Source organism: Leguminivora glycinivorella, chromosome 6, assembly GCF_023078275.1.
Source record: "Leguminivora glycinivorella isolate SPB_JAAS2020 chromosome 6, LegGlyc_1.1, whole genome shotgun sequence".
Lineage (NCBI taxonomy): Eukaryota > Metazoa > Arthropoda > Insecta > Lepidoptera > Tortricidae > Leguminivora > Leguminivora glycinivorella.
Genome location: NC_062976.1, coordinates 8,111,992 through 8,125,114, shown reverse-complemented (window position 1 = coordinate 8,125,114; position 13,123 = coordinate 8,111,992). Strand labels below are relative to the sequence as shown.

The following is a 13,123-nucleotide window of genomic DNA, read 5'->3' as shown; positions in this document are numbered from 1 at the left end:
GTTCATCTCCGGTTGGATAGTTCTTTCTATGTTATTTAACGTATTCGGTGTCATTTTCGATCTTCCCTTTTCTAGTAATTCGATAAATAAATTATTTATATAAATCTGTGAGTAGTGTAACTGTGTTTTAAGCCTTGTAAGTGGATAAAAAAAATTTCGGTGTGCATCTAACCCACCTGAGGAATGCTGGATCTTTCAGTGATTTGTGATTTGGTCAGGTGTTTTCGTTTTAGTCAAAATTAAAATTTTGTTCTTGCGCAGTGAGTGCAGTTGCTGAGTTCAGATGTATTTCTGCCGTGGGGATGTTAGATGTCGGGACTGTTTCCAATGTTGGGAAACAAAAGCGTGAACTATTTGTTTTGGTGACTGTGATAAAATAAATTTAAGAAGGTTGGACTGCGAGAGCCCCCGGCCACAGTGATGGCCTTCAGTGAGGTGAGTGCCTTGAAAAAATATGATAATAAATTCATTTTATGTATAACTAAGCTTTACACACCAACTTTGAAATCTTAATTTATTTTGGCTAAATATTTTTATTGTTTTCTCCATGAGCCTGTCCTACTTATTGGTGTCAAGAAATGAACACTTATTTCTGATTGTCTGCTAAGTTTTCAATTTAAATACATTTCCATCTGACCCAAATTACTCCTCAGCTTTACTTAATTTATATTTGTTGTGCAGTTAATTCCTTTTTTATAGTACAGGTTTACAGTTGCAAAGTAATATTCAAACGGTTATTTCTAAACAATGTAGCAGGATAAAATGAATAAGGTTAAACAAATAATAAAATAGTTTATTCAATTATGAGTACAAATAAGATTGTTCCCGTATTTGCTTTGGTATTACTTCTTTCTCTTGGTGACATCAGATTCTTTCCTTCTTTCCTAACCATGTACAGGAATCTTCCTAGAGAGATGAATTGAATCTAATACAAACACAAATAACTATGATATGGCATTCCTGTACTCTAAAAACAGCTTATAGACAAAAACAATAATAAAAATACTTAAATTTTAAGATAAATATCAATATTTGAGGATACTTAAATTTTTACAGTGTTCAGTTATTTTTGTAACCCTTTCTTGGCTGTGTAAACTTCATGTTAGTCTATCAATATTATAAATGTTTCAATGGGATTGATTGATATGATTCCTGTAAATTCTATGTTTTTACACTGTAGATACAATACAAATTAACAATCTAACATGTTAATAAAAAAATACTCTCTCTTATTTTAAAATCTCACAAGTATAAAAATACTGCTAATGTAATATTTTTACTTTGCCTTTGTTCTGCTTGCCATGACATGTTATTGCTATGGGCGAACTAGATCACATTACCAATTTTTATAGCTAGGGCCCATTGTAACAACCGACAATCAAAAATAAATTATTTTGTGACATGTGACACAGTATATTAATTTATATCCTCCAGAGTCTTCGCGTACAAATTTTTGGTACATATTCCAAAATTTATTTGACATTTTATAGAGTAGCACAAGGTTCCGGAAGTCAAAAAAATTAAAATGGTTCCAGGAGTTATAAGGATATTTAAGTGATGCACAGGCAGGTAGCTAAATTTTGATTATCGCAGAGTGCTTCGAAAATTTAGCCCATTGCCAGGGTTTAGACCTGTTGTAATTAATATAGGTTACAATCATGATTAACAAGCGGGTACAAAATAAAATTAACCAAAGAGTGATTCAATTGCCAGTAAACCAATAACAAACTTGGGCACTAACGGACAAGGAAAGGCGAGCTCTCCAAGTTTGCCAAAATAGCATGGAAAGAAGCATGTTGCATATAAAACTTAAAGATAGAATAAAGTTGGATACCATTAGAAAAAGAACAAAGATAACTGACGTAAATCAGACAATGAAGCAACTAAAATGGAAATGGACTGGCCACATGCTCCGAGATAAAAGAGAAAAATGGTCTAAGGACATAACATCATGGTACCCAAGAGATGGCAAAAGGAAGGATGGTGGACAAAAAATGAGATGGGAAAATGAATTCAGAAAGGTAGCTGGAGCCTTGTGGAGAAGACAAGCTCTAGACAGAGAAACATGGAGAAATATGGGAGAGGCCTATGCCAAAGGCAACCAGACTAAACGTCTGCGGAGAAAGGCTAGCAGTAAGCAGTAAGTAAACTAGTAACATTAGGCTAGTTTCCTACTAGACAAATCAGCTTCTTTTTAACTGTCAAAACAATTTGCTAATATGGAATTACTATGAAATACTGAGGAGTGACGTCACGGTCAATTCATTTACTTTATATCTTTCTCTTTGACTTATTAAAGAGAAATTATGTTTAAACAATAACTACTGTCCATATTTTTCATCTAATTATGTGGTGCTTTATTTCGTGGACTGTATAAAATATTTTAAGTATAGGAAACTCGCCTATTACCGCTGTATGTCTGAGTTTACTGCAGTGGCTCAGCTAAATAATTGTATTGTATTGTATTGTATTTATTGTCTATATTATTTATATTAGTCTATATTATTGTCTATATGTCTATATTATATTTATGTAATATAAATATATATCAAGTAAATAGTAGTTGTATAGTTAGCAGCAGTGGCTGGTCCATACAAGCCGATTCCCACCGGCTTGCCTAAAATTGATTACTAGTAAAGTACCTAAATGTTAAGGTAGGTTTTTTTTTACTCAGTGTTGCCTAGTATAAATTTTCACCAGCTGCCACTGATAGTTAGTATGTTATAAATTTAGAACATTTTAATTGCTTGGATTAACTCTACTTATATCTCTTGCTTTGGTTATTTCTAGTGTACTGTCATACAAGAAATGTGAGCTAGGAAAGACCAATTGAATTAGAAAAAATAAAAATGAATTGCTTAGTATCAAATGCAAAAAAACAAAAACAATGGACAATGATTCAAATATGATTATAGGCCAGTAATGAGATATAGCTGTAATAAGGTGATGAACCTCTCATTGGCAGAATATCAGTGCTGCGACATCACAGACTAAGTTGGTGCCTTTTTGCAACTATCTTGACAAAAATTTTATTAGTTAGAAATTGTAACTGTATTTACATTTTAAGTTCTGTTTTTTTGTCATGATAATTTTTAACAATAAAGTTTCTATCTGGTAATTCAGTGGCAATTGAGAGATGTTATGGTCTTATGGTAGTCTGTCCATGTTTAAAGAAGGTTTTGGTTTTTACCTAAATGCAGTCCTGTAAATATGAGACTTGCACCAAATAACCTAACCACAATTTTTTTTTAAATACCCGACATAGTGTATCACTTTTCATGAAACATGGCTAAAAACACTCCCGACTAATTCAGCTTTTAAACAAAAAAATACTAAATCTAAATTGGTTCATCCATTCGGGAGCTACAATACCACAGACACACACAAACAGACAGACACGTCAATAAAACTTATAACACCCCGTCGTTTTTGCGTTGGGGGTTAATAAGTACAAACATAATATATAAATAAGGTGAAAAATTACTGAAGCAAAACATACCAAAAGTTGCTTTAGTTAAACCCCCCGGGGTTCCTTGAAATTCTTATCTTTTATTATGACATTGTTGGAAAAAATACCTGACGTGCTTTTATTTCAAATCTTCAGATCAAAATGTGGCGCTCTATACCTAAAGGTTCCTTAAAATATCATGCATTTCGCCCATCTCGTTTTATTAACTACCAATTTCGCTCGCCGCATTGTCATAAGGGCTCACGTCGTCCGGCGGCAGGGCAGGTTCAACATCCTCCGGGGGTATTGCACGTCTGCGTCGACTGCACTTTGTATGCAATCTTTATCGCCGATCGCTAATCCGTTACAGCTTTGAACGTCTCTCGTCAATGTTGTTTTAGTGCTTTGACTCTGACTCGTATGAAACAAAGGAAGCCTCTGGCTGCTTTCTAAAAAAGCTTGTGTATGATTGTGGTGCCGCTTGGAGGCCTTAGCTTCCTATTAGGATATAATAGTTATATGAAAGTTGAAGTAAATTAAGTATTGTATAGGTAGTTAATATTGCGCTCACTTTGACTTCCGAATAGTAAGTAAGAGTCAAATTAATATGGGTGCCAAGTCATGAAGGAGACACACGTTAAATGTTTAAACAAAAAGAACCTAAATTGAAATGCACCTCATAATCTTAACTGTTGTTAAATGCAAGTTCCTTTTGGACCTTTTTGGTATGGAGCAATAAACATTAAATATTGCTTAGCGGTAATATTGCAGGTGGAAACGGGTTTCCAAGCTCAGTTTTGACCCCGCAACTCGGCTATCCCACATCTCTGGTGCAAAATAACTCTCAACGGAGAATTCCCAGCATTTCATTACATGCCATTTAATTGCATGTAAACTTCCTCTTTGCACAGAATAAAAGATTACACAACCGATTCAGTTTGGGATCGCGTCACGCGGCATGTCAGCAGCCTGACGCAACAACCGTTATCAATTCACACGGTCTGTTTATTATTATGCAGCGACTACTTAGTGAGGTTATTTAGCTTTAGGTGAAACATCCTCGGCTTTCATAAGAATCGTTTAAGCCAGGTTCCCACGGTGCGATTGTTATTCCGAGCGAGTTGGGCGCTTCGTGCGTTGAGCGTTAGCCGTTTCCTCCTATTGCTCAAGCGTATCACGATTTGATTCAGGCAAACCACAGTACAGACGCCCTCCGATTCGTATAGTTCTTACGGATCACAAGGCACCGGTATTTTCTTAGCTTTATACTCGCTCATGTTCTAGGAATATCTCCTAACGTTGCGTGAGTTGTGACGTTTTCGGAAGTCATCGTGACAGTAGATGGCAGCGATAGTCAGAGATCCTGTGGGAAATCAACCACTGTCCTCCTGAAAAATGGCAATAATTAATTAAACAGGTCAATCTGCTTTTATCTTGTTGTTGTGTCTATGTCAACAATTTTGACGCGTTTTCTTAGAAAAATGTCGGTCATAAATTCCGCTACGCAGATAAGCGGGGAATTACACGTCAACTTCTACTTAGGTTACGTGTCAAAATACAAAATGACGCGGAAACAGCTGTCTTGTTCCTTTTTATGAAGTGTTAGCTAGAGATAGCGTGTAGAAACTATCGCCTCGGCACTATGGAGTTCTAACACCTAGGTCGATTTACATAATCTAGACAGTATTCCATTTGACCTCAATAGCGACGGCCATTGTCTGAGTTATGTTAAAGTTCGTATAACATCAGGTAATTCTTACGAATATTTAAGTGGAAAAGTAGCCGTCACACCTACCTACCGCAGTGCAGGGCCGCTAATAACATATTTACCAAGCGTGCCAGTAATAGAGTTTAATAGCGCATCTTGTACTACATAGTCTGTTATTGATTGTACAATTACGTAGACGGAGTAGCTACTCCGTTTTCTGATTTATTTTTATTGCTATTTTTTACGAGTACCTGTTGGGAAACCGAATTATGGGCAGTAAACGTTCTTTGGATAATAAAGGGCCGATCCGGATCCGAAACAATAAATAGGATCAAAGCAATCGGTAATTGGCAATTAAGAGAAGCGGCCGAGGCAGTAAGTAGACGGGCAGATAAAAACCCTGCCTATACTTATTGGCATTTCAAAAATAACTCTACGTAGGTACCTATATATCGGCACTTTGTTAGCCGGTGTTTATTACGGATCGGTATACGATGGTTTGGTTTGGTTATTGTCAGTACTTATGTCCCTGATAAAATTAACTCAATTTTTATACTGCTTATCAGTATTCCATTAAAAGCTCCCACTAACTTAATGAATATAACTAATTGGACTCTTTTTAGAATTCTGGAGTGCTTGCTTACATTTTAAACAATGTCCAGTTTAATCTATTTAATGACTAGGTACACGTACGATTTATAGTTTCATTAAAACTCAATCCACTCTATTTACTTTATTTTATTATTGAAACTATTGGGAAAACAATTGCCTTAGTACAATGGAATGGAACTAATGGTATGATAAAACAAGTAAACAATTAGAATACATACATAGCCTCCTGAGTCCTCGAAGCATTTGTTTTGTTATTGAATTAAGAACCTTTTGTTACTCAATAAAAGTTCAAAATAAATTTTGGAATATGTATAAAAAGTCGTACACGAGGACTGAGGAGGATAGGATACAAGTGACATAACATACAGTAGCTTGACTGTAGTAGTGTTTGCTTACTTTACCTACTTGTTATATTGCAGTATGCGGTAGTTATCTAAATGGGTCGTGGTTTCCTTGTAGGGCCTCTGTCACACGCCAGTGAGAGTGTTTCCGATGTCAGTTAGCGTGAGACATAGATATTGAATACCGATTATACTAGTTCTTCCTTCAAGAGGGGACTGTAAACTTAAAGTATGTATTAGGCTTTGCTTAGTGCCTAAATAATACTTGCGAAATACAGGAAAAAAAAACTCAATCCACTCTATTTACTTTATTTTATTATTAAAACTATTGGGAAAACAATTGCCTAATAATTACAATGGAATGGAACTAATGGTATGATAGAACAAGTAAACAATTAGAATACATACATAGCCTCCTGAGTCCTCGAAGCATTTGTTTTGTTATTGAATTAAGAACCTTTGGTTACTCAATAAAAGTTCAAAATACATTTTGGAATATGTATAAAAAGTCGTACACGAGGACTGTGGAGGATAGGATACAAGTAACATAACATACAGTAGCTTGACTGTAGTAGTGTTTGCTTACTTTACCTACTTGTTATATTGCAGTATGCGGTAGTTATCTAAATGGGTCGTGGTTTCCTTGTAGGGCCTCTGTCACACGCCAGTGAGAGTGTTTCCGATGTCAGTTAGCGTGAGACTAGATATTGAATACCGATTATACTAGTTCTTCCTTCAAGAGGGGACTGTAAACTTAAAGTATGTATTAGGCTTTGCTTAGTGCCTAAATAATACTTGCGAAATACAGGAAAAAAAAACGTGTCTAAACCATGGACTTTCAATAGGGACTGAGCTCACACTTATTTTGCCATACTAAATTGAACTTTATCACCGGTGCAGAAAGGCGTTCTCATCAGACTATTAAAAGTGTGTCCACATGAGAGGGTCAAAGTTGGGGCTGGTGTCCCACTCTCCTAACCTAGATAATATATACACGTGTGACCAGTGTTAAATCGAGAGATTACTATATTAGTAGTATTTTCTCCGCACCTGTATGATAACTAAGTTTATAAACTTTACCAATTAAATTATTTTTTCTATTTACTTAACTTTATTATATCGAGGCAAGGATATTAATACCTTGTAACGAATTGGTAAGTCATTATTATGAAGGCAAAAACTAAAGATTTGCACAATTCAAAAAAAAACTTTAATTCGGTATTAGTAGATTTGGTAGTAACTTTGAATATTGACTGGTATCCCCAAATAATGACAGCGATGACGTCATTCAAATGATTTTGACAGTGCCAATAAGTGCGAGAGGGAAACCAGCCCCAACTTTACCCTCTCATGTGGACACACTTTTTGGTCTAACAACTCAATCTAGCTTAATATATATAAATCTATGGTCTAAACAGATTTAAAGCGTAGGAGCAATCGAAATCATCGCAGCGATGATTTCGATTGCTCCGCATATTGCCCAGCTTATAGTGAGATTGTCACTAGAAGTATGAGTAATTCATTAATCAATTTACCAATTATGAGTAATTCACGAATTTACGCAAGATCATATTGTTGCACGTTATCTTAAGGTCTTTTGCCCGATACCTTTTAGCAGTAATAGTTTTTCAAGGACACATCTCTCTTATCTCTGGCTCTTGTTCATTTCACTAACGGCCCGGCCACGACATTGGTCTAAGCGCGACAGCGGCGAGCGGCAACTAGGGATTGCAATCCGGTCCGGCGGATCCGGTAATCCGGCCGGATCCGGTGCTTTTTTCATGCCACCGGATCCGGTTATCCGAAATCAAGACATATGGAGTACATGGCAGCTAACCGCGACACAAAAAGGAACATGGATGGCACATTATTCAAAGAGGGGAACGAAATATCGCAACCATTGCTTTCGGCTGAAAACTGAAAATGCAAGTCGTGGCTCCGATCGCCCTGGAAAGTCATGGAAGCGGTCCGTTGAGGATGGACTACGAGCGACCGGGTCGAGCTGGAGCGAGACCACGAGGGTAGCTGAAGATAGGAAGGCGTGGTGCGAGTTCGTGAAGGCCCTTTGCACCTCTGTGGTGACGTAGGACTTAGGGTATGCAAAAACCGGTTAATAACCGAGACTTTTCCTTCAAAACCGGTTAACCGGTTATTAACCGGTTTTGAGGATTTTTAGTAAATGGCCGTACTACGCAATAATTACAATTACCTTTAAGAATTCTGATGTTGATGATATCGTAGCAGGTATTACTTGCACGATGAAGATCATTTTTATCCAGTTAATTCCAGTTTTTGGAAATTTGGTAAATGCGGATATTGCTAGAATAGGCTTGTGTGGTTTGAATGTGATTCGTCAGTTTTGCGTTTTCTAGGCATGTCTACAGCTCCCAGAGCCCCTAGTAATACAAGCAATTGATGTAAGAAAACCAAGATCTCCATTTTACCTTTCTTTAAAAAAATATAGTTTGAAATATACGGTAGACTCCGGTTACAACGACGCTCAAGGGACCGCTGATATTACGTCGTGTCGTACTAACCGGATGTCGTACAAAACGAATTTCATTTCTTTTAATTAAAAGTAATATCTACATCTCTATTACTAAAACATTTCAATGAATAGGTTTATTTACAGGGTATTATTATCATAGTATTAATACCTTATTTTATTGTGACTTGTTTAGTTAAAAAAGTCCTTTTTAGTATGCGTGCTTGCTCATCATTTTTAAGTAAAGCTAGTTTACACGCAATCGAAAAATACAAATTGGGTTCTATTTAGCTTACGCGAACCCGAGGCGAACAAATTGTTAAAATTTTAAAAGCAATACTTCAAAAAGTTACATGGCCACAATGTAATCTTGCTACTTGTTGTAGGCAAGACAGGGGGCCGTGCTCGGTGGAAGTAGCTTTGTTTCCTCAATTTACTAGTAAAACTAAAAACGTTGTCGCTCGTCGTTGCAACCGAACTTGACGGACGGATTCTGTGTAAAATGTGTCGTAAAAAGCGGCTGGTCGTTAAAATCGGAGTCGTAATAAACGGTTGTACTTTCATACTATCACATACGAAAACCAAATAAATACCTGTGCTTATGTCGTTGTAAGAGGTTGGACGTTAGGTCTATGCGGAGTCGTAATATACTAACCGGACTCTACTGTATTGTATAAAATGTATAATTGAGTAGACTCGGGACTAATTTTTAAAATAAAATCATTACAGAATGTAACTACATATAATAAGTTTTAATCAGTGTGTAAAAGCTATACGATAAATAAATACATTACAGATAATAATGTTGTCAATGAAAAGTAATGAATAAATCTTTATTATTACAAAACATTAAATAAATACGTATTTTTGAACCTTTTAATGCCTAATTTTCCAAATTTTGAGAAATAAATACGGTTTCGGTTATTAACCGGTTAGAGACTATAAAAACCGGTTTTTAACAGCGGCCAAAAAGTCTCGGTTAACCGGTTAACCGGTTTGCACACCAGTAGGACTTGAAGAACAACATGTTTTCAGCATAATATGAGAAGTATGAGAGCATATTGCTACGAGAATAATAAAATTCAAAGCTTAAAAATGAACATTTTTAAAAGGTAATCAGTATTAAGATTGTTGATTCAGCAATAGCAAATAATACTAAGGTCAATTACCTACTCTTGCTGACTTTAATTCAGTTACTGTAGTTTTTCTTAACCGATTTTGGATATTTTTATACAGACTGAGAAAAGGTTAACGCTGACTTTTAATAGTTATGCTTAATATGATTGTGATACTTTTTTTTTTGTTCTTTTCATGTGAGTAAAGTTAAATGTAAAATAACACAATTACAGGTTTTTTTTAATACTGATCTCATAATGCATGTATGTTTGTAGGTTTGTTATAATGTCCGCTCTTTATCGTATCTTACAATTTCTATAGGTATTACTGTAAAAAGTTACACAAATAATAATTTTGTTATCTTATGAACGTTTCAAAAGAACGAAATAATTTGATTTGCGACTGATTATTATAGTAAAATTTACTTGTTAACTGGTAAAAAAATTGATTTCTAGGCCTTTAAACTGTTGGTTTTTTAATCGTGATGCAAAATACCATTATACTTGTTATATTATGGTGAAAACATGCAAAAAAAGGAACTATTTGGGTACTTTTAGTCCTCAAGGCCAATCCGGCCGGATCCGGCCGGATCCGCCGGATTAGGGCCGAAATCCGGCCGGATCCGGCCGGATTGGGAATCAGACCGGATTGCAATCCCTAGCGGCAACCATACGTGCGAATGAAAAATCCCATCGCTGTGTCTCGCTCCAATGTATGGCCGCCGCTCACCGCTGTCGCGCTTAGACCATTGTCGTGGCTGGGCCGTAATGCGTAATAACTAATAATGGAATTGGAGGTTTCGCCACAAATAGGTAACTACCCACATCCAGGCTTTAATTTGGAACACGCTAACTGAATGCGGGCCCGCCTCGGATGTTTGCATTGTGGGCACTAAACTTTAATGAAATTCCAAGTATTTAAACTCCGTATTTGAGAATTTGCCAAAGGCATTCCTTGCGAAGTGAACTTTACAGCTGGTTCGATGTTTAATCAATATTAAAATTCCGAAATACCTTCGACGTTGTTTCGTTTAATATTCTTTGTTCATGATTACAGCCCTTTGTTTATACGCCACTGACGGTAATTGAAAATGCGCAACGTGGTTTAGTATATTACATTCTAACCACACAATGAATACTGTGAATGATTGTCAATTATCGCTCTTCCATAAGTTTCTATACTTTGGGTACACAGGCAATTAAAAAAGTGCCTAAATTAACTGTCAACGATAAGATATTGTAAGAAAAATACATGAGACACGTGAGAATAAAACTTAGGTATCTGTGCTTCTCATGATGGATCGTTTAGCAGAATACAATTCAAGCCCTTTTAAATTGTTACCGCTTCCTTCTTTCTAAGAAATTAAGAGAAAAAAATCCTTCTTTTTATGTTTCAAAATTATTTTTCCTGCGCCATCTCGACCGCAGTTTCGTCATCGAAGAATATCGTCAATAGGTGTTGTTCCCGTCATCTCGCCGGTTACAAGAAAATCCCAGTTAGTCAGTCGTGCGCGCAAGGTCGTTGACCCGGACTTATCAACATCAAACTTGTAGTTAAGGTTCTCGCCCGTTTACTTACGTATTTGCATAGGAACCATTCGCAGCTTCAAATATAATAAAAATGAACTAGAGATTCCGATTTGGCGGTATATAATGTTTTGTTTGCGCCGCGCCGCTACGTTGGAGAGCTAAACAAGGTTTTCTAATGTGCCTCTCATTTAATAGAATAGCTGTCACCTCTTCACTTCGAAAGCATTTTTTATGTATACCTCAGAATATACCCAGTGCTTGCTAATCTTGCTATACACTTATACAATTCGAAAAAGGTTATAAATTTACCAGTTAAAAGTCTGAAATGTCCTCAAAATTAAAAATAGAAAATCGTTATACCCACAGGTTATACTTGTTATAGTGATATGAAGATAAAGAGTTGAAATACACATTTGGTTCTTCAAAACCTATGACATTGCTGACTCTGCTGTTCTAAAGAACTGCGGTAACGTAACCCACCCACACAAGAACTTGTATATCGTGTCATAGTGTATAAGGAGTTGGATAATTCCAAAGAAACTGTTACATATGTTTGCTTTGCGTCGGTAAATAATGCTTCAGAAGTTCAAGCTTAGTGTTGACTCTTGTGATAAAACATTTTTTTAAATCTTGTTGTCTAACGCCGGCTTAGTATGTTATAGACTAACCCTCTTATTCATAAACGTACACTAAAGTTATCAAGCTGATAAAGTTCGTTTTTCCCTTTCCGATGTACTGGTGTGATAGAAAGGGATAAACGAACTTTATCGGCTTGATAACTTTAGTGTACGTTTATGAAACAGGGGGGTTAATTTTTATAAATATTTATAAATTTAAATCAAATAATATGCAAAATTTTCTTTCTTGGAACTGGTTGTGGTACCAAAGCGACAACATGTTTATCATCTTCGTATCTAATGTAAAAGATTTCAAGTCTCGAATATCAAGATGTACCTAATACTATCGGTCAAACTTTTTATAACCCATGCAGGCGCACGAGTTTATAAAAGTAAGAGCGGTTCTGTTAAAAATAAGATGCTATTATGCACATCACTATATGTTGTATTATAATTTGACAAAATATTTTTAATGTACTCTTTATCATAGGTTAATGTATAAATGAACAAGTACAAATCCCAATTAGTCTCGTTAGTGATATTGATGCTACACAAATCTATTACATTATACATATTACCAATAAGGGGATTGTTTGTTTGCAATATAGAGATCAGTAATCACCTCTGACCTCGCTTCGTGATCTATGTGAACTGCGATCCGAGAGAAAGGAGTGGACCAGCTAATAGCTACGTTGAAAGAGCTACTATTGTGGTAACGCACTGCAAAATAAATGCTTTCAAAGCATGGCCACACGAAGTATTACTATACATATAAGTAAGTATTACTTTTCCAAGTTCGAATGAAACATTCCGTCACTTGTAAGACATTAAATTTCTGTATCCGAGCCGTCTTCTCATACGTGACAGAGGTACTACTAATGTGATCTTCAAAATCGTAAACGGCTATGAAACTGACTGAAAGCAACCTAAACTCGATTGAGATAATAGATAAAATTACAAATTGCAAATATTAGACTAATATGTTTTTAAGGGGACCTAGTTACGTCTAATACAGGGCAAAGGGGACCGACAGAATGATAAATGAAGCCAAATTATGCTTGATATGAGAGCCAAGCGAAGGGGAGGCCCAGACCGCTATAGTATTGAATAAGAATGTAAGAGCCAAATATCAGATCTCGATTTAATATCTTCAAATTGCAAGGATTTCATAATTTTTATTACAAGCTTTTATTCAACTTGCCTTGTTAGTATGTTTGGGTCAAAACGTAGAAGCTAAATTTGACCCACTTCCCGGTTTCCGATTGAG

At 36.0% G+C, this 13,123-nt stretch overlaps 1 protein-coding gene across 1 annotated transcript in view; it reads left to right on the top strand.

The window, feature by feature from the left end:
- The window catches only part of LOC125227302 (serine/threonine-protein kinase 26), a 162,402-nt gene continuing 149,279 nt past the window's right edge, over positions 1-13,123 (top strand). The window contains exon 1 of the mRNA XM_048131584.1: positions 1-435. Within this exon, the coding sequence (XP_047987541.1) occupies positions 421-435 (15 nt within the window). The 5' untranslated portion in view covers positions 1-420. The remainder of the gene's footprint in view (positions 436-13,123) is intronic.